The sequence below is a fragment of the Thalassophryne amazonica genome, chromosome 11 (genome assembly GCF_902500255.1).
Source record: "Thalassophryne amazonica chromosome 11, fThaAma1.1, whole genome shotgun sequence".
Taxonomy (NCBI): Eukaryota; Metazoa; Chordata; class Actinopteri; order Batrachoidiformes; family Batrachoididae; genus Thalassophryne; species Thalassophryne amazonica.
In genome coordinates, this window is record NC_047113.1 from 26,072,502 (window position 1) to 26,093,693 (window position 21,192).

Below are 21,192 nucleotides of genomic sequence, written 5' to 3' on the forward strand. Positions count from 1 at the left end.
TATTTCTTTGCATTTACGCAGAAAGGCGAGAAAATAAAAAGAGCAAACAGCCTACTGCAACAAGTTTCGCTTGCATGTTGACAGTGAAGACGGCAGTTTGAGACGGGCGGTTTTTTCCCCCATGGTGGAGGTGTGTCTCAATTCATAGGGCTAGAGGCATACCCCTTCGCCTTACCCCTTGTTTTAAAGGGGTAGGGCCAAGGAAGGGGCACAAAAGAGAATTGAGATTGGGCCTAAATATAGTGTACAAGTTCTAAATCAATACTAGCCAGATGAACCATTTTTGTCCAACTCAAAAGAAAAAACAATCAAAATAGAGCCTAAGTTTACAAAAAAACACCTCAACATTCTCCTTTAAGCATAAGTGACACACAGCTATCTTGATCCATTCGTGTTTATCCTTAGGATTTGTTAAGTTTTATGCATTTCAGTATTTCCTCAGACTGCAATAACATGCACACATATGAAGCGTTTCAATTTGTAAAGTACTCACACACAGATTATCCAATTTCATGGCAATGAATCAGTTTTCGGTTCCACCAAACGTTAAACTATTTCAATGGATACACGACGCACCACACCACTACTAAAGACCCTTCAAAACTGTTAAACTAAACGTTGGACTTGTTGCCAGAAATGAAAGACTGCATGAAATTCCACTACCGGGCGTTTTCGACTGTTTAACTAAATACATCATTATTAACTAGCAACAAGCGTAAACTACGATATTCATGTGCTTATTATTAGCTTGACTTGCTTTGCCTGCTAGCTCATCATCGTAACGAGTACAAAACCTCATGTTTTAGTCGCGTAATTTGTCAAGTATTTTTAAAAACATATACAAGTTGATTTTTTTTGGAGGAAACTAGCATACACATAAATGTTGCACAACTCAGAGAAGATAAAAATTAGCTGCGGTAACGTGGCACACGCCTGGGCCAGAAGCAACGTCAATCATTTTCAATGCAACGTCAGTCTAGCCAAAGGGACTTAGAATGAATGATTTCTCAGCAAATAATTAAAATATCAAAGTACTAAAAGAGCCCAAATGTCGTCTATACGGTAACGAGGACAATAACCGTGCGGATGGGAGCGATTTTCAACGGACTGGACCACAAAAGAAGAGCTAAGGATCCATGAAAAATGCCTTCTCCATCTTACTCACCCCTGCCGCCATCTTCAGGACGAGAAAGAGCGAGGCCGCGCGTCAGTGACGTATTTACGGCCACATTACGTGCGCGCACTCAGAAAATCCGCGTCCCCGTGTTGCTTTGTTTGAACGAGATGCTTTTCCAACAAATATTTTTGAATAAGATGTTGGTTAAAAATGAAAGCAGCTGAGGTGTACATTAAAAAAAAAAAATCAAAGGGACCAATCATCGACTAAAGTAACACAAAGAAAAGAGCATCCAAGATTTAAGAACAAAAAATTATTTATTGTCAAAAATGATAAATTAATGATGGAGAGTTCAGCATGAAAAATTAATTTTAAAGAAAACAAGCATTTAATCAGACAAGCTATTGCTGTGTTGTGAAAAGTTTCCATTGATTTATCTTTATAAAACATTTTTCATTTACTGTGTGTGCATTGTTGTGGCCACTGAAAAATATCTTATTTCAATGTGTGCTTCAAAATTTTGAGGGGGAAAATAAACTATAAACTGAAGCTATACATCCTCTACATATATATATATTAAAAAAACGGCTACAGAACTTGATTAAAAGTCACACAATACCTCAGTATCAAAAACAGTCATTTCAACAAAACAATGACAAAATTACTGCAGGAAAAGGTCCCACGTGAAATCGGCTCCCTCTGGAATAAATCAACTCACAAGACCTGGAGGGGGGAAATGCACAGAATGAAGTGTTATCAATCTTGTAGACATAAATAATAATAATATGATGTGTCAAGTATCAAGCACTTCGGCACCCATAAAAGAAGTGCAGCTGTTGTCTGCAGCTCTGATTTTCAGGTTAAATGCTCTGTGACAAAATGCATTAAGTAGCCTCCACCACTGTTGCAGCTCACTGATGGAGCGAAGGTCAAATCCCACATCTGTAACTGCTGCAGTGACTTTTGTTGTCCTGACTTTCAGGTTGCTTTGTCTAAATGCATTTGTATGCTCTAAGTTGTGGTTATGTTCAGTGTGTTTATAAGTGGTTATGGTTAGAGTTGGGTGGAATTGGTCTAAGATAGCTGGTATGTGTTTGTATGTGGGTGCCGGAGTACTAGCAACAGGTTCTAATGTAAATAATGCAAGTTATACACAATACAACACACAGAATCATGAACGATCCTCAAGTCAATCGACGTTACCCATTTTTTTGCAAAATACATGGAAATACATGGACAGAAAGCAAATTATTGTTTTTAATAATCCATTGGTGTCAAACAATTAATAGGGATCTTAGAGGTCACTAAGACCTGCGATTAGTAACGAGGCTTCACCAACTGCATGAAAGGAAAGGCCTAGTTTACACATTCTGCTTGAACAAGCTCAGACATGCTCCAATGTATCAACATTCTAATTTAAACTAGTATAAAAAGAATAACTGCAAATGATGTTAAAAGATACAAACATGGTCCAAAATAGGAGGTTCACTGGTACTCATCCATCAATCCAAACCAAAATTTAGAGTAGAATATGGTGTATTTTGCACAGTTACTGACAGAAATTCTGCAGACACATTGACTCACTGATTGACTCCAATATGCTTGTGCATGCAATGCTAATTGGTGTTAATTTCATTACATGAGACAAAATATCTACGTCAATGACCATTTTTTCATGACGAAATCAAGACTGATTAAGAAGACAACAGCACTAATTACATTACATGTCAGCGCATTTGTCAAAAAAGAAATAAATAATAAATGTGCTGCAGAGTAAAACCATCAACGTCAATGACAAACATTAATGGAAAAAAATATACATGTCTCCACAGTGTTTAAAGTGTCTGATCAGCTCTCCGAGGCTCAGATTAAAGTTACTGTATGTTAGTTTACAGTTACACTGTGTGTCACAGTTTAAAGCATCTGATCAACTCTCTGAGGCTCATACTAAAGATATAGCACTGTGGATTTACAAGAAATATGAATATCTAATTGTGTCTGACCGGGAAGTCTTGCGGATTTATAATATTAGGGAAATACCACAACCCTTCCATCATTCAACGAGTGTATTTTGTCAGGTAATGATAACTTTTATTTCACATGTGTGAAACACTACATTGACTGAAATGGTAATCAGATTCTGTTGTTTTTATTAAAAGACTAAATGTCTCAACTGAAACAAGACTAAAATACATGAGTTCTTGTTTGGCTAAAACTAGACTAAAATTAACAGACTTTTAGTCGACTAAATAAAATGGTATGTGAATGACTAAATTGACTAAAACTAAAAAGGACATTTGACAAAAGCCTAAAATACTACAAATTATAATACAGGTGACAAAATAACACTAATGCTAATCACAGTGAATACACTACGGTACGTTACTCACCCAAATAATCATCCATGAGCGATCCAATGGCAAACTGGGGGGAAAAAAAACAGAGATTGTTGTTAATTTATTCTAGAATGAGGTGACAAAGTTTCATTACATGAGCTGAAACAGTGGTCAGCAACCCTGCTGTGTGAAATTCCCCGTCCTGTACATTTTTAAAGTCTCCATTTTCAAGCCACAACTAATTAGTCTAAGTCTGCTGTCAATTCTTCAAAATTCTTGAAAGGGTAGTTGTTAAAACAGCTAACTGATCATCTGCAGAGGAATGGTCTATTTGAAGAGTTTCAGTCAGGTTTTAGAATTCATCATAGTACAGAAACAGCATTAGTGAAGGTTACAAATGATCTTCTTATGGCCTCGGACAGTGGACTCATCTCTGTGCTTGTTCTGTTAGACCTCAGTGCTGCTTTTGATACTGTTGACCATAAAATTTTATTACAGAGATTAGAGCATGCCATAGGTATTAAAGGCACTGCGCTGCGGTGGTTTGAATCATATTTGTCTAATAGATTACAATTTGTTCATGTAAATGGGGAATCTTCTTCACAGACTAAGTTAATTATGGAGTTCCACAAGGTTCTGTGCTAGGACCAATTTTATTCACTTTATATATGCTTCCCTTAGGCAGTATTATTAGACGGTATTGCTTAAATTTTCATTGTTACGCAGATGATACCCAGCTTTATCTATCCATGAAGCCAGACGACACACACCAATTAGCTAAACTGCAGGATTGTCTTACAGACATAAAGACATGGATGACCTCTAATTCCTGCTTTTAAACTCAGATAAACTGAAGTTATTGTACTTGGCCCCACAAATCTTAGAAACATGGTGTCTAACCAGATCCTTACTGTGGATGGCATTACCCTGACCTCTAGTAATACTGTGAGAAATCTTGGAGTCATTTTTGATCAGGATATGTCATTCAAAGCGCATATTAAACAATATGTAGGACTGCTTTTTTGCATTTACGCAATATCTCTAAAATCAGAAAGGTCTTGTCTCAGAGTGATGCTGAAAAATAATTCATGCATTTATTTCCTCTAGGCTGGACTATTGTAATTAATTATTATCAGGTTGTCCTAAAAGTTCCCTAAAAAGCCTTCAGTTAATTCAAAATGCTGCAGCTAGAGTGCTGACGGGGACTAGAAGGAGAGAGCATATCTCACCCATATTGGCCTCTCTTCATTGGCTTCCTGTTAATTCTAGAATAGAATTTAAAATTCTTCTTCTTACTTATAAGGTTTTGAATAATCAGGTCCCATCTTATCTTAGGGACCTCGTAGTACCATATCACCCCAATAGAGCGCTTCGCTCTCAGACTGCAGGCTTACTTGTAGTTCCTAGGGTTTGTAAGAGTAGAATGGGAGGCAGAGCCTTCAGCTTTCAGGCTCCTCTCCTGTGGAACCAGCTCCCAATTCAGATCAGGGAGACAGACACCCTCTCTACTTTTAAGATTAGGCTTAAAACTTTCCTTTTTGCTAAAGCTTATAGTTAGGGCTGGATCAGGTGACCCTGAACCATCCCTTAGTTATGCTGCTATAGACGTAGACTGCTGGGGGGGTTCCCATGATGCACTGTTTCTTTCTCTTTTTGCTCTGTATGCACCACTCTGCATTTAATCATTAGTGATCGATCTCTGCTCCCCTCCACAGCATGTCTTTTTCCTGGTTCTCTCCCTCAGCCCCAACCAGTCCCAGCAGAAGACTGCCCCTCCCTGAGCCTGGTTCTGCTGGAGGTTTCTTCCTGTTAAAAGGGAGTTTTTCCTTCCCACTGTAGCCAAGTGCTTGCTCACAGGGGGTCGTTTTGACCGTTGGGGTTTTTACATCATTATTGTATGGCCTTGCCTTACAATATAAAGCGCCTTGGGGCAACTGTTTGTTGTGATTTGGCGCTATATAAAAAAAAAATTGAATTGAATTGAATCATCTCTTGTATGACAGAACATACATGTCCAAGTTAATTAACTGTGAATAGGCCAGGTCGGGACAAATATGTGCAGGACAAGTCATCTCCCAGAGAGAGGTGGTGACCATTTTGCTACAGGGGGAACGGGTGGTCCCAAGACAGTCACTGCAGTAACAGTACGGTGACCCTGCAATACTGCTGTCTGGGTTGATACTGTGGCTTTGGCATTCAAGCTGTCACACACAACTTATTTTGGCACATCACAGGGTTTGTATGTTCTTTAAGCAAGTCACAGTCACAAGCATGATAGCATTATTGAAGAGAAACTCATGTGTGTGGTGTGTGTGTCTATATATATATATATATATATAATATATATATATATATATATATATATATATATATATATATATATATATATATATATATATATATATATACAAATATATACACACCGAGGTCTGTTAGAAAAGTATGCAACCTTTTATTTTTTTTAAAACCATATGGATTTGAATCACGTGTGATTGCATCAGCCAAGCTTGAACCTTCGTGCGCATGCGTGAGTTTTTTCACGCTGTCGGTTGCGTCATTCACCTGTGAGCAGGCTTTGTGTGAGCACTGGTCCACCCCTCTTGTCGTTTTTTTATTGCGAACTAAATGTCTGAATGATTTGGAGCTTGCTGCATCAATTTTTTTCCAGAAACTGTGAGAGACCTCCAGGTGGACACCGTTCGAAAAATTAATATGGCTTTCAGGGACGTGTGGGATTACACAGATTAAGGAGTGTTACTGCCACTTTAAGGACGGCCCACAATGCTGAGAGCGCGCCGATCGACAGGCTGACACCCCGCTCAAACAACCAGATCATTTCCAACGTGAAGGCTTTGTTGATCCGGGACGTCGTCTGACTTTCACAAAAAGGCAGGAGACGTGGACATCAGCACTTTTTCGGCACATTCCACTGTTACAGGAGTTTTTTTCATGGAAAGAAAAGCGGAGGGACGCGCCATGGAGCCGTTCATTATGCGGCACAAATCCACCTCCGTGTGGGTCCACAGGACGGCTTTCAGGTGGACTTCAGACGGCTGTCGGTTGCTTTTGAGTCGTGTGATTATCCGAGAAATGAGCATGAGCTGGACATGCCCCAACATGTCCTGTGAGGCTTCATCACGGCGTTGCTTTGCGCCATGTTAAGCCATATTAATTTTCTGAACGGTGTCCTCCTGGAGGTCTCTCACAGTTTCTGGAAAAAAATTGATGCAGCAAAGCTTCCAAATCGTTCAGACATTTATTCGCAATAAAAAACGACAAGAGGGTGGACCAGTGCTCCACAAAAGCCTGCTCACAGGCGAATGACGCAACCGACAGGCGTGAAAAAACTACGCATGCGCACGAAGGTTCAAACTTGGCTGATGCAATCACACGTGATTCAACTCCATATGGTTTTTGAAAAAATAAAAAGGTCAGATACTTTTCTAACAGCCTCGTATATATAAAAAACATCTGTCAGACTGACTATATGCAATATTGATCCAAAGCACTCAGACACAGACAGCTGTCCAGACACAAAACAACACTTACATGTCATTCTTATCCACTCTGTCCCAACAATCTTTAAACGGATTTCATCATCTTGCTGAATAACAATGTCCTTAAAAGAGAAGAACATATTGAGCAGCCTTAGAATGAAAGATGCAAAACATCAGGTGAGCAGGACTACAACTTTTCATACACAATCCATTACACTGTGTTCCACTACTGCTTTGTTTAAACAAGTATTCAAATGTTCCAGGCAAATCTCATTTTCAACAACAGTGTAATTATATAATGATCTGGGTCCTTTTCTACAATTTTAAAGCTGAAACAATAGTCTATTTAGTACAATGTATAACTACTATACACACACACACACACACACACACACCTGATTAAAGCAAAAAACAAAAAAATCTGACGGAACTTGTTTTCACAGTCAAATCATAAGGTGTTCATCTACCTTTTTCCAGAAAACCCTTTTGGGATTGTGTCCTGGCATTTAAGGTTAAAAAAAAAAAGGTGGAGACAGCTAAGAAAAACAAATTGTTCTCTGCTGAACAAGATTATATTTCACTAACCATTGCAGGTCTTTTCTAATGCCGCATCATCTTATAAAAAGACTTTAACCTACACATAAAATGACTGCATTTATATAGCGCTTTTCCATCTGCATCAGACGCTCAAAGCACTTATAATAATGCCTCACATTCACCCCGATGTCAGGGTGCTGCCATACAAGGTGCTCACTACACATCGGGAGCAATAGAGGATTAAGGACCTTGCCCAACGGTCCTTAGTGATTTTCCAGTCAGGCTGGGATTTGAACGGAGGATCTTCTGGTCTCAAGCCCAACGCCTTAACCACTAGACCATCACCTCACATCATTTAAATACTATCAGGATAAACATATTTTAAGGAGACAGCTTTTACTTCATGCAATACCAATTAAAGTCTGAGGCCTGTAGCTAGGATTTGAAATGGTGGTTCTTTTTGATGGAAATGTGCCTTTGTCAGCAGGGGGGTTTGATGTCCAGTGATGCATTCTGGAGGTTTTTTGATGACTTTTTTTTTTTTTTTGCACATTTTTACCTTTTCTTTGCCTTTACCCAAAACTGATGTCACAACCTACATGTTTGTTTGATAAGATTATGAACAACAGCCAAAATAATTTTCATATTTTTGGCTTCCGTTATCCTAACTGAGCCGATTTTAAAGCTAGAATCCCCAACAAACCCAGTAATGGCCGAGCTTAACCACTATATTAAAAAAAACATTGCTTCACATCCCACTTTAGTTATGCATACAAGTTAAGTAAACTTATTTTATATGGCTCATCAACCAAACTTAGTCCAGAACTATAGTAGAATTTAAAGAGTAATACTGATTTTCATATTTTAGTTGTTAAAATGATTCTTATTACTATAAGTAGCAGTATTAGTAGTACATAAAAATGTCTTAAAAAGTGGACCTTTAATCAAGTAGTGTTGTGGGGGGCACATCTCCCCCACAACACCCCTCTTTCTGTCTGGATTTGCCCCTAGCTTGTAGTCTCTGAGCATGAACAATCAAGAATTTGTGAATTTATGTTGAAAGCACAACCTGACTGAGAGGTAAGAAGGTTTTATGGACACATTTTACACCATGCCATCCCTAGGAAGAGATTTTAAGTGTATTTTGGAGAAAAAAAAAGTTGTTAAGTGTCTGCTGTTAATGCGTTGTTGGGTCTGCAGCTGTGTTTTTAGTTTAACCACAGTGAGGACACTCCCAAACACTCAGAGCAGACTCTGAAATAAAAGTTTTAAAAATATGTTTGTAAAACTATGCACTCTCTTCCCTCGCTCACTGTAAGACAGCTGCACTCAAACAGACCGCAAGGTGACCCCACCGCCACCCTCCCTCCTCCTGCAGACAGGATATAGAGAAACAGACAGGGACTAGCTGCAATTTGGGGGGGAGGAAAAAAAAAAAAAAAAATTTTTGAGCGTTTTGAACACGGCACTCGTGTCCACGGATGCGGTAAATTTTATATCTTGTGCCCATCCTTGATTTTGCATCAGCACGAATGCTGCCTTTTGGCAGCCATTTGACGGAAATCCGTCATAGCGACGGAGAAGTTTAATCCCTTTATATATTACCAGGTGGTGTTACCAAGCAAAAATGTATTAACTTACCTCATCAACAGTTTTATAACAGGGAGGATTGGAGTTTGGGTCAAACTCCATTTCTGAGGGGATAGACTGAAAACAAAATGTAACTGGTAAATATTAATATAACATCTGAATATTGTATTCACAACACACAGTCAAAAAATGAATGAATTAATTAAATGGGACTCACATGTCGAGAAATGAAGCAGGACATGGGACCAATTTCTGTGAACAGCCCAACCTAGAAGAAATAGAAAAACACCATTTACATGAGTACCAAAATTGTTCCGTTTTATTGGTTGTTTAAAAGCACAGGTTTGACTTTAATTAGCAAAATTAGGAAAAAAAATCCATCCTGACCTTTAAAAATGCATACAATAACAAGTGTAGCATCTGAAGCAGGAGTGTGCCATAAAGCACTAAGATGGTGCAGGTTTTCCTTGCAACTGATCTTCTCAGCTGTGTTATTTATAAGCACCTCCTCTTATCTTAGAACCCAGTCCATTTGTGAACTCACATGCTTGGATGACCAGTAGCAAGGAAATCCTACTTGTTCCTTTGTGCCCATTCCTGGTCTAAAGGTGTGTTATCTCACACACAGTGATCTCTGTAGACAGCACAACTACAAGTAGGGATGGGTATTGGTAAGATTTTATCAATATCGATACTATTATCGATTCCGCTTATCGATACTTCCTGTGAATTTTCTGTGTACTAAAAGTAGGCTTTACAGGTTTTCTATGTCAACAACATTTTAGTGAGCCTTAAAGTAAATAAATATGAAATTGGTCACTGGATCCTTGATCTCTGGACATAAATAAACTCTGCATGGTGGATCCTTGATCTCTGGGCATAAATAGAAATAAACAAAATCTGTAGTTTTTGTCTAAAGCATTTCCTTTCAGACATTAATGGCATGAATATCTCTCCATCTGAGCTGAACTCAGCCAGCTGCTAGAGTCTGCAGGTCTGCAGCCTTTCAGTCTTGGGCTGCTGCACATCAGCACAGGACGTCTCATTTTGGGAGGAAAAATGTTTTGATCGATTGCAGTTTATTGTTTGTATTACAACATTTGGAAAGAGGTGTCATTTGATTTAAATGGTGATTCGCTTTGAAGTTATTAATTCTGAGCGGCGCAGCATTTGAAGCAAAGGAATGGAGGACGATTCTCATTTCTTTCTCACAACACGACAGAGTCCCAGTTAGTCACTTTAATCCGCACAAAAGTGACTCACGATTGACATATTTTAATGGATTTGAAAGGGGTTAAGAACCAGAGTTGCCGCTTCTGAAGAGGAGTGAAGCAAAGATCCAATAAAGCAGCGGATCGGAACATTGCTTCATTGGTTCAAGGTTCGAAGCAGAGTCGTGCTGCAGAAACGGTTGATTACAGACCTGCTGCAGGGTCTGTAATCAACGTAGAGAAATGATCATTTTCCCGACAAACACCCTCAAAAACAACGGCCGATCTGAAGGACCGATTAGGGAATCGTTAAGCAAAAAGCCTGTTGATGTTGGTGGATCGAATTATTTCTTAACGATACCCGAAAAGAACCGGTTCTCGATACCCAACCCTAACTACAAGTAGCATTTTTCAGGTCATATGTCACTGTATTCTCCAGGTAATGAATGACAGATTTTGCTTTGAACTCTGGACAAATCAACGTTCCATGGCTCCCTCTCTGGACCTTGTTAACTTGAGTGACCACAGCATCCACCACTTCCCCTTTAAATGGACGGAACACTATGGCCTTGTACTTGACTGGATACAGGACAAAACCTCTGCCTGGTTGGATTACACCTGCTCCAATGTTGTCAATGGAGGTGACGGCAATGACAAAACCATACCTGAAAGAGAATAAATACAAATTAACAGCCTGCACTTTAGGCAGGTTTTTCCTGTCTAACCATTTATGAAATCCTGAGCACTAATGTAAATACACCCCATGGCATAATGTTCCCTGTCTGTTTGTTGGTTTTTTTTAATGCAATGTCAGAACTGAGACATTATTCCTGATCTTCAGTCAGCACAGGTCTGAAATATGTAAAATTAGCACAGTGCATGAACTGGCTTTACCCCCCACCCCATGCATGCATGAAGCTAAACTTAAGCCTGGCGCACACGGAGGGAAGATTCTTTTCCAAATGGCACGCGTGGTCAAATGCTTAAGCAGGATACCCTCGTCTGCGGTGGATTTTGTGACTCATCCGCCTTTCTGACCAAAAGCAAACTATTTAGCGTGTTTAATAATTTTCTGCCTCGCGTGACAAATGTCTCGCTGTGTGCGGGGGAGCATAAGCATTCTGCTTTCAGTCTGACTGACTGCGCCACGACCTGTGTACCCCACCGCCGTGTCACGTCATAGATAACATGGCGGAACACATGGAATCCCAGTTGTCATCGGATGAAGATGATATGATCGGTCTTTTAGCTGTATTATTGATTCGGAGACGCGTCGAAGACGAAGATCTGCTTGTCGTAAAACCTGGACAAGATCTTGGATAAAGAGGAGAGAGAATCAAGCAGCGTAATTTGGTCCAGGAACTAAATGCCGAGGACCCAGAGACATTTCGCAAATACCACCGGATTGATTGCCAGTCCTTTGATGAAATTAGCGTCAGTGGAGCCTTTTATTAAGAAAGAAGACACGACTATGCGTGCTGCAATAAAACCTAGCGAAAGACTTTCTGTCACGCTAAGGTTTCTAGCAACAGGTAAGTCTCCTTTCCCATCAGATATGACCTTTATATTTGCTAGCCTGGTCTATGTAGATTTTTAATTATATGTAACCCACCAGGCTCTCACTAGAACATAGACTAAGCCTGGGCAGTGCTGGGAGAAAATACTTTGAAATTGTATATAGTTACGGGAATACTGAATAGTTGCCTTAAAATATTAAAATATTTCTATATAAATGTGGTGCATAATAAGATATGATCAGAAAAATCCAGGCTTGTTACACCTGCTGTTGACTTTTTTAACACAAATTTTGAAAGCAAATTGTGGTGATAAAAAAGGACTGTACCTTAAATAGCTTTCAATCTTTGTAAATATTTTGTGGGGACAGATCACTGATTTTAAAACAAATACGTAAATGGTCTTTTCCAACTTCATCAAGCTCAAAGCCCTTGAAAAGGAAATGAAATTCAGAACCTTTGACAACCAGCTATTTTAAAGTCAGATTACTGCGTTGTGTCCAACACTGTCAATTCTGAAAACCGAAAACAAAAAAAAAAAAAATGTTCTTGTCCCCCTTTACTCACTACTGTTCCATTTGTAACTGTCTGTTAAAGAATTTGAAAACTTTTTTCTGGTAATTTAATTCTCTTGCAAATGTTGTGCAAGATACGGCTGATATGTAATGACTAAGTACATAATGTATTCCTACGATTTTGGAAAGTAACTGTATTCTTAATACCCTCAAATGAAAAGACCTAACTATAGTTACTCAAAATTAATATTCTGAATATGTATTCTAAAACATGTATTCCAAATATCCCCAACACAGAGCCTAGGCATACACTTTCTCAGTGAAATGTTAGATACAAGTAAAGCTTGTCCTGGATATCTTTAAATATCTGATGTACGAATAACATTTCCGTTTGTATTCCTTTAGGAGAATCGTTTAAGAGTCTGTCGTTCCAGTATCGGATGGGGGATAGAGAAACGGTTTCTGGAATTGTATCTGAAACATGTCAGCAGGCATTGTACAATATTCTGAAAGAACAGCACTTAAAGGTAAGCTTGAGCAAACAGTTTTATTATAAAAAAGTGAAATTGAAAAAAAAGTAATACTGGAAATACAATAGAACCTTTAACAATCCTCTACTATTACAATGTAAGTGACCTAAGCTGTAAGTTCTAATACTGATTGTTTTAACATTTTAAATGGAAGAAGTTTTGAATCTTTTACTTGGTTCACTGTCATGGTTGTTTTGTTCTGACTGTCGGTTATCAAGCTATGACCATTGATTTGGCCCACAGACACTGGGAATTTGCATTGTTTTGCAGTTTATTTTCCTGTTGCCAAATACTCTGATTGACATGGTGTCAGTGCCAGGATTCAAAAATTGTTGCGATGGTGGACACCATGTTTGATTTGGGATTGTAGGAGGCAGGATTATGATGTTGTTGCTGGTTTGGTTGATACCATCTATTGTATTCGGGGGTGGTGCCGAAAATAAACAGTCTGGTGGAAACCAATTAGACTGCTGATTATACTGCAGAGGAATGCACTTGACTTTGTGGCTGTGATTGTAACTGGCCAAGAGTTCCCATCTGAGCCTGAAAGATGACAGTGTTAAGTGTATGTACAGCTAAATGCTTCATTTTTGGATCTAGTTGTGATAGGGCCTCTGACACATAACAAGCAAATGGGTCAATTTTCTGGTGGGCATTTTCTTCCTTTCTTCTTTCGATCTGATAATGTTTTGAGTTAACTCTTTAATCAAATGATACTCGTCCTCAGCCTGTCTTTAGCAGATGACTTTGTTTTTGCCTTCAAGGGCTCCTTTGTTGATTTTCTTCCAGGGGTTACATCTTGATCAGTTCCATAAGTGTTGATGGAGTTGATGGGTTATCTTGGGAGACCTTTCTGTGTCATTATCTTCATCATCATTGTCATCATTTGTTACTTCAGATGAGACCGTGAATTCTGCAAACAAACAAACAAAAAAAAATTTGACATTGAAAATTAATAAAATGAATTATTTTCTATTTCTAGACTCCATCTACTCCAGTATGAAATGGCTGGCCATAGCAGAAGAATTCAAAAGAAAGTGGAACTAACCCCATGCTGCATTGGGGCCATCTATGGTAAACATGTGGGCAATTCAGCACCAGACACACAGGGTCCCATCTTTAACTACAAACACAGTTTAGTGTTATTCTTCTGGCTGTTGTGGATGCAACCTATGATTTGTTTATGTTGACGTTGGAGCTGGCTGGGCCATGCAGGTGATGCTAGGGGTTTTCAATTACTCCACACTGAAAAATGCCCTGGATGACAATTCTTTGAACCTACCATCTCCTGAGACTGTCGATGGAATTCCAGATCATAAAATCTCCTTCCATTTCATAGGTGATGATGCTTTCCAAATGAGGCATTAACATGATGAAACCCTATCCTCACAGGCAGTTGGACAAAGACAAACGACTCTTTAACTACCGCATTTTCACGCGCAAGACGTGTGGTAGAAAATTCATTTGGGCATATTGACCAACAGATTTCAGGTATTCTTGACAACCATCAACTTGTCTCCTGAAGAAGTACCCTACTTAATTCTGTCAGCTTGGCTGTTTACATAATTTCATGATTCAGAAAAATAAGCACCTGTATGTTAATGTTTGTGATGTGGAGGACACTGAAACATGCATGTTGATTCCTGGAGCTTGGAGGAGTGACCCAAACTATCTGGGGATTGGCCCAAGTACTATCAGCGAAACCCAACACAAAGTGCAAGGAACAACGGCAGCTCCTAACTATGTATTTTCAACTCAGAAATGGGATCTGTTCCTTGGCAGGACAAAATGATAACTCTTTAATGCTAATGGGGAAAAAATAAAAACAAACATGTATCAGTGTAAATAAAGAATAAAGAAACTACCTTGTTTAAATTTGAGATTGATGTTCTTGTCTGTATGTGTGGATCCAAAAACTGTAGTCTCTCTTTCATCCAGGTTGCTCTTTACTTAAACTTTTCTTTGACTTCCACTGGGGTCCCAGTTTCTTTATTTTTGGTGTAGCTGTTGCGAAGAGCTTTTATCTTTGAAAGACCACTGAGCTGAAAAACATGAAATGATATTTGTTAATTTTTTTGTAGAACTGTTATATTCAAAATGTGTGTAAATTATTGGGAGGAAACTGTAACAAATATAAAGATGAAATTAAAATTCTGAAACAGTCCTACCCTTGTCACAATGCTATGAAAAATGTCACTTGTTAGCAGTCACATATAATCAGTGGTAATATAACAAGGTAGGCCTGGTCATGAGAGATAGTCTGTTTATTCACGATTGCCAATGGTTGTGGACAATGGGTGTATAAATGCATTGCATGTGGAAAATTTATAATTGTAGAACCTTTTGCAGAAAATATATTCGCCTTTTCAAAAAAACTGTTATGACATCCTTATAATTATGAAGGCGATTTATTTTATTACACTAGTAGTCAGGATAATTATAAAAACTCACCTGTTTGTTGAGTTTCTCTGCGATTTCTGACGCAGAAAGGAAGCGTTTATCCTGGTTTTTGAAATCTGCTGAATCAACGACATACAAACAGGATAATCGGGCCATAGGTCTACAAGTCTGTTCTTCCAAAATTATTTCAGAACAAAACGTGACGACAACGGGATTCCATGTGTTCCGCCATGTTATCTATGACACGTGACACGGCGGTGGGGTACACAGGTCGTGGCGCAGGCACAGTTCAGTCAGACTGAAAGCCAAATGCTTATGCTCCCCGCACACAGCGAGTCATTTGTCACACGAGCAGAAATAGTAAACACACTAGATAGTTTGCTTTTGGGTCAGAAAGGCAGATGACTCTCACAAAATCCCTGCAGATGAGGGTATCCTGCTAAGCATTTGACCACGCATGCCATTTGGAAAAGAATCTTCCCCCCGTGTGCGCCAGCCCTTTATCAGCTCAACTATTGTAACATCTCCCATTAAATAGCCTGATATCTAGGATTTTCAATTTCAATTTATTTTCATTATATAGCGCCAAATCACAACAAAGTTGCCTCAAAGCGCTTCACACAGGTAAGGTCTAACCTTACTAACCCCCAGAGCAACAGTGGTAAGGAAAACCTCCCTCTGAGGAAGAACCTCAAGCAGACCAGACTCAAAGGGTGACCCTCTGCCTTTGGCCATGCTACAAACATAATTACAGAACAATTCACAGAACAATTCACGGACGAATATACAAGAAATGCTATTGGCGCACAGGACAGGAGGATCGCCAACACGAATACAACTCCCATCTCTGGATGGAGCTGCACCTTAAAAAGAGAGAAAAAACAGAATCAGGCATCAGAAAGACAAAAAATACTGCATAATTTGCCAGCATTAAACAAGAAAAACAGAGAAGTACTAAGGTGATCGCCAGCCACTAGCCCTAAACTTCACTAAAAGACCCAGAATTTAGGTAAAGTTGAGGCCGCAGGCCGCTCCAATTACTATAAATGAATTGATCAATTAAAGTTAGCAGTGACAGCTTTAAATAGAAGGAGTCAGAGGTCTGAATAAAACATCAACATATTTGACAGATTTTGACCCTTCTCGACATAACAAAAGTCAGATATTGGCCCTCATCTCCTCCGTCCTGGAATATATTTTGTGCTACAGATGTCTTTTTTCATGAAACACTCCCTCACCATTCATGTGATCACTTGGTGCTGTTGAAACTCCTTCTCATAATGCCTGTTTCCCACCAGACTGCTGTGCATGCTGAGGGCAAAGTGTCCATTAAAAATAAGTATAAAATTTTTTGAGATCCTTTAATGTTGTCCTGCTTGATGGGCAGACAGGAACACTGAGATCTGTCAGTAATGACTTGGGGGGATGTACACCAGTCAAAAGTTTGAATGCACTTGGGGAAGTCTGTCCAAAGTTTTGACTGGTACTGTATGTATACAAATTTTTTGCTAATAACCAAATATATTGTTTGCTCCCATGTAGGTGATGGAGGTCAAGTTTGTGATGCTGAAAGTAACAGTGTGATTCTTTCATATGCTCATCTAATTTTTCTATGTCGTTTACTCACTCATTGGTAAAAACAATACATTTCATTGTAAAATACAGTTGTAGTTTTCTGTGAAATGTATCTTTTTTAATCAGTGATCAAGCATTGCTGGAGTATGGTAGGATTACATAAATCATGAGCACATCACTTTATTTTCACATTTCTAAACACCTCATGTTTTTCCACACTATGCACCTCACGATTTAAGGATTTTGTGTGTGTATGAGAGAGAGAGAGTACCACCAGGCCTGAAAATAAAATAAAAAGAAAAAGAAAAGGCAGTGGCAATCATACATATAGTCATACTGATAATATGCAACTCTATTTGTATGCAGTGCTTCTGATTGGTCATAGCTCATGAGATAACGCTACATTCTTTAATTTGATTTTTATCCATAAGTAGGCTAAACTTACATTTTGAAGAGATCAACTTAAACACCATTATCTAGTTACAAAATATTGTAATTATGATAACTGTCATTTACGAGGTCTGTCAATAAAGTAACGGTCATTGGACATGTCTATCTCGGCTTTCAATGCTTACCAGTCCAGTAAGTATCAGTGAAATTGTGGAGAGCTGGACATGTCCAAACTTGTCCTCTGACACACCGAAACGGAGGTGTTCCTTTGTCTCGTTTCCAAAGCGAATCGGTCGTGACCATAACAAAATCTCTTGTTAAAAGTGAAATCTGCTGGAAAATGGCTGATGTCCAGCTCTTGTGATAACCAGAGAAAGAGCACACGATGGTCTCGTATCCACAGAGCCATCCGTTTAGAAATGGTCCGGTGGCTTGTGCCGCGTTGTCGCAGCTCAGAGCGTGGCGCGCCAAGCGTCCTTAAAGGGGTCCTTAAAGCTGTACTAACAGACCTTATTCTCTGTGAAGCCTGTAAAATTTTCACCGAAAGCCAGATAAATTTTTTGAATGGTTTCCAGGTGCCAGTCTCTAACAGCTTCTGAAAAAATTCTGATGGAAAAAAAGTCCTTTTCATTCCGCCATTTCCAGACAATGAAAATCCAACGAGGGGGCGGGACCACTCCTTCCCAAGGCGTCCTCACAGGCGAATGACGTCACCGACAGGCGTGGAAAAACTCACGCATGCGCACGAGGGTTCAAGCATGTCTGACGTAAAAACATATGAATGAAATCCATATAGTTTTTGAAAAAAATAAAAAGGACCGTTACTTTATTGACAGACCTCGTATGTATTTTAATACTTGCAGAAAAAAGAAAATGCTTAATGTGACTGGGATTTGAACCCAGGGCTACTGACTCAGAAGTCCCACACCCTACAGTTTACACTAATGTCTCATGCTCTGTAATTGGTTGTAGGATGAAATTATCATACATGCCACATAAGAATGACTATGGGATAAACCCTAACCCTATGAGATAATTAACACAGCTATGTTCAGATAAAATTCTGTTTTGTTATAATACAACTAGATACAGGTAGCCACAAATTTTTAGGTGAAACACTGGGAGTGCGTAGGCCTATACAGAGCTTGCAGAGTTACATCACGTTTGCGTTGCATGTCAAATTCAGTCAGAATGAACATCTTCAATTTTAGGTCTGGACACTGTTCTGTTGCCATAGTGACTTGCGACTGACTTCATGTCAGTGTTAAATAGGGACATGCAGGGCCAAACAAAAAGTCCGATTTTGGATGGGAAAAGGAAGATACGGACAAGGAAAGAAAAAGAAAAGAGATCCTACCCAATAGGAATAAGAAGCAGTGGTATTTTTTTCAAACATGTAGATGATCTGGTGGCACAATGGCTTACTGGTTAGCACTGTTGCCTCACAGCAAAAAAAAAAAAATCATGAGATTCTAACACCCTGTAAAACACAAAAGGCAGGTATAGAAAATGAATGTGGATGATCTGCAGCTCATGGATGGACACCGACCCAGTAACTCCTCCTCTTACAAAGCAGTACGTTTTAAAATAATTTCTTTTTATTATTATTTAAAAATTTTAAGTAACATCAGAGCTAAAGCTTTATGTTTTATTATAACACCCTGTAAAATACAAAAATGGCTGTGCCTTTCAGTTAGGTAAATTGTGGTCAGGTTTTTCTACAGTCAACAACCATAGGACCTTTTAGGTGTTACAAGTGAAACGGAAGCCTAATCAATAAAGTTGTGAATACATCAACCACCGCAGAAAGGTTGGAACTACAGAGCACAATAATAAGAACAGACATCCAGCTCTGAAACCAACAATCATGGTGAGAACAGGCAAATTACGCAGTAATACAACATGCCATGACGTCAATTCTGCAAACTCTATTACATCCAGTCAAATTAACACTTGAACCAACAGAAACAAATGGGTAATGTCTACATTCGTATGCATGTAACAGAGACACTGACTTGCCAGTGCAGGTGCCTTCTACTTCTGTGAAGAGCTTCTGCTTGACAGTGTTCAGGAGGTTGGGACCAAAATACCTCGGGTGTAGTAAAATTTCATGCTCCAAAGAAATCTGTGAACGAAGAAAACAAGACTTCCATTAGTGTATTCAAAGTTTTAAAGAAATATTATTAAAACTGTCTTTCTGTAGTGAATCTCATCAGAAAGAGACAGTACTTCTTATTTCAATTAAATTACAACGATTATAAGCTGTGAGGTGCGAACATAAACTGGATTTACTTAGCTACTAGCTATGCTATGCTATGTTCACGCTGCTAACACAAAAACACCAAAACATACTGCTACTGTCCAACTCACACACGTTGTATAATACGCATGCATGCATACATACATGATAAAACATTTCTGCTGTAATTTCAAATCCTGGGTCGATTGATATTATGATTTTTTTTTAATGAATTTTCCAGAAGTGGTGACAAAGCCACTAATTCATTTGGTGCCACTACGTAGGGTAGAGTTCAGTGTTTGGTGTACAAATGTCTTCCGGGTTAAACGGGTAGACCGGAAATGCTGTCCTGAGTTTTGCCTGTCAACGTGTGTACAGTCAAAAAAAAAATTAAAAAAAAAAATCATTTGTATTTGTTAATAATTGACGTGAATGAAGCCCAAGACATCTTCAGTGACTTGGAAAGATTCATGTGTTCATCCCCTGACTTGTTTAAAAAAAAACTGGCTGTGAAAGTCATGATTAAACCTGCTGTTTGGGCTTTGATATTTTTATTTAATTGATATCATGTTGTTTTAGGTTTGGAATTAAAGGGAATAATTTTAGAAATTTTACAAATAATTAATTTTTGAAATTTTAATATAAAAAAATCCAGAAATCTATTTATTTATTTGTTTATTTATTTAGGTGGGAGTGAAATGGCATAAAGAAACTACAATGTTTAAAAGCCCAAGGTTGTGTTGACTCTGTCCACTACTTGTAAATTTGTCAGGTGGACTATGTATGGATTTTAGTAAGTCTCTGGATGCAAGTAATAATAATTTAATACCTTTATTCATAATAGCCCAATTATGCACATAGATTAACAATTCAAATATCATCATCATCTCGTATGTTCATCTTTACAATGGGGTCCTCACTGTAAATTTAAGGTTTCCAGTTCACCTAACATGCATGTCTTTTGTACAGGCCTGTCGGCTGTACATACCATGTGTCTTCTTTTTGTAATTGAGGAGTGGTTTAGTAATATTGGCATATTTAGTTAGCAACCAATATGTCTGAGTGCATCTGGCAGGCAGTCACAAGGGCAGATAAAAGAACAGTTACCTGGATGTGGAAGTGGAAGACAGCCAGCCAGGTTCGCATTTAAAGTCAGTCAATTAATATTTGAACAGGTGGCCAAGTGGTTGGTGCACTTGGTTTCAATGCGGAAGGTTCCTGGTTCAAACCACGCCTGCCACATTCCTCCATTTAATGTGGAGTTGTGTCAGGAAGGGCATCCGGCGTAAACATGTGCCAGTTCAACATGCAGATCCAATTCGGATTTGCTGTGGCAACCCAGAGCACAAACAAGGGAGCAGCTGAAGGGACTTACTTACCCAATACCACACACACACACACACACACACACCATCTTCAACCCCTTGCTCCATTTAAGGGTCACGGGGGCTGGAGTCTATCCCAGCAATCATAGGGCATGAGGCAGGGTACACCCTGGACAGGACGCCAGTCTGTCGCAGGGCCATATAAAGACAGACAAACACAATCACACCCGCACGCACATTTTAGATAACATCTGTGCTAATTCCTTATTTTATGTTAGTTATCAAGTATTTGCCTTTGCTATTTGATTGGACGTCTCTGGGATCTGGTTTAATGTTTAAACATAAGAGTTAAGTTTCAAATCCATCACTTATGTGTAAGTTTTAGAGACAAGGAGGGCGCCCCCTATCTGTGAGAG

At 38.9% G+C, this 21,192-nt stretch overlaps 1 protein-coding gene across 1 annotated transcript; it reads right to left on the reverse strand.

The window, feature by feature from the left end:
- Positions 1-1,415: 1,415 nt before the first annotated feature.
- LOC117520779 (DNA-directed RNA polymerase II subunit RPB7-like) lies at positions 1,416-19,746 on the reverse strand. Its single transcript, XM_034182110.1, has 8 exons — positions 19,617-19,746; positions 19,228-19,337; positions 10,794-10,953; positions 9,295-9,345; positions 9,129-9,194; positions 6,997-7,072; positions 3,508-3,541; positions 1,416-1,840 (listed from the first exon to the last, which is right to left on the reverse strand). The coding sequence occupies exons 1-7, from the start codon at positions 19,626-19,628 to the stop codon at positions 3,516-3,518; spliced, it is 501 nt and encodes a 166-aa protein (XP_034038001.1). The 5' UTR covers positions 19,629-19,746; the 3' UTR covers positions 1,416-1,840; positions 3,508-3,515.
- Positions 19,747-21,192: the final 1,446 nt, after the last annotated feature.

Excerpts from the sequence above, each read along its gene's own strand:
- LOC117520779 (XM_034182110.1), bottom strand. Across the intron at positions 10,954-19,227 it reads GAAGGCACCTGCACTGGCAA|GTATGGTTTTGTCATTGCCG; the intron begins GTCAGTGTCTCT and ends ATTCTCTTTCAG. Across the intron at positions 9,346-10,793 it reads TGGTCACTCAAGTTAACAAG|GTTGGGCTGTTCACAGAAAT; the intron begins GTCCAGAGAGGG and ends TATTTCTTCTAG.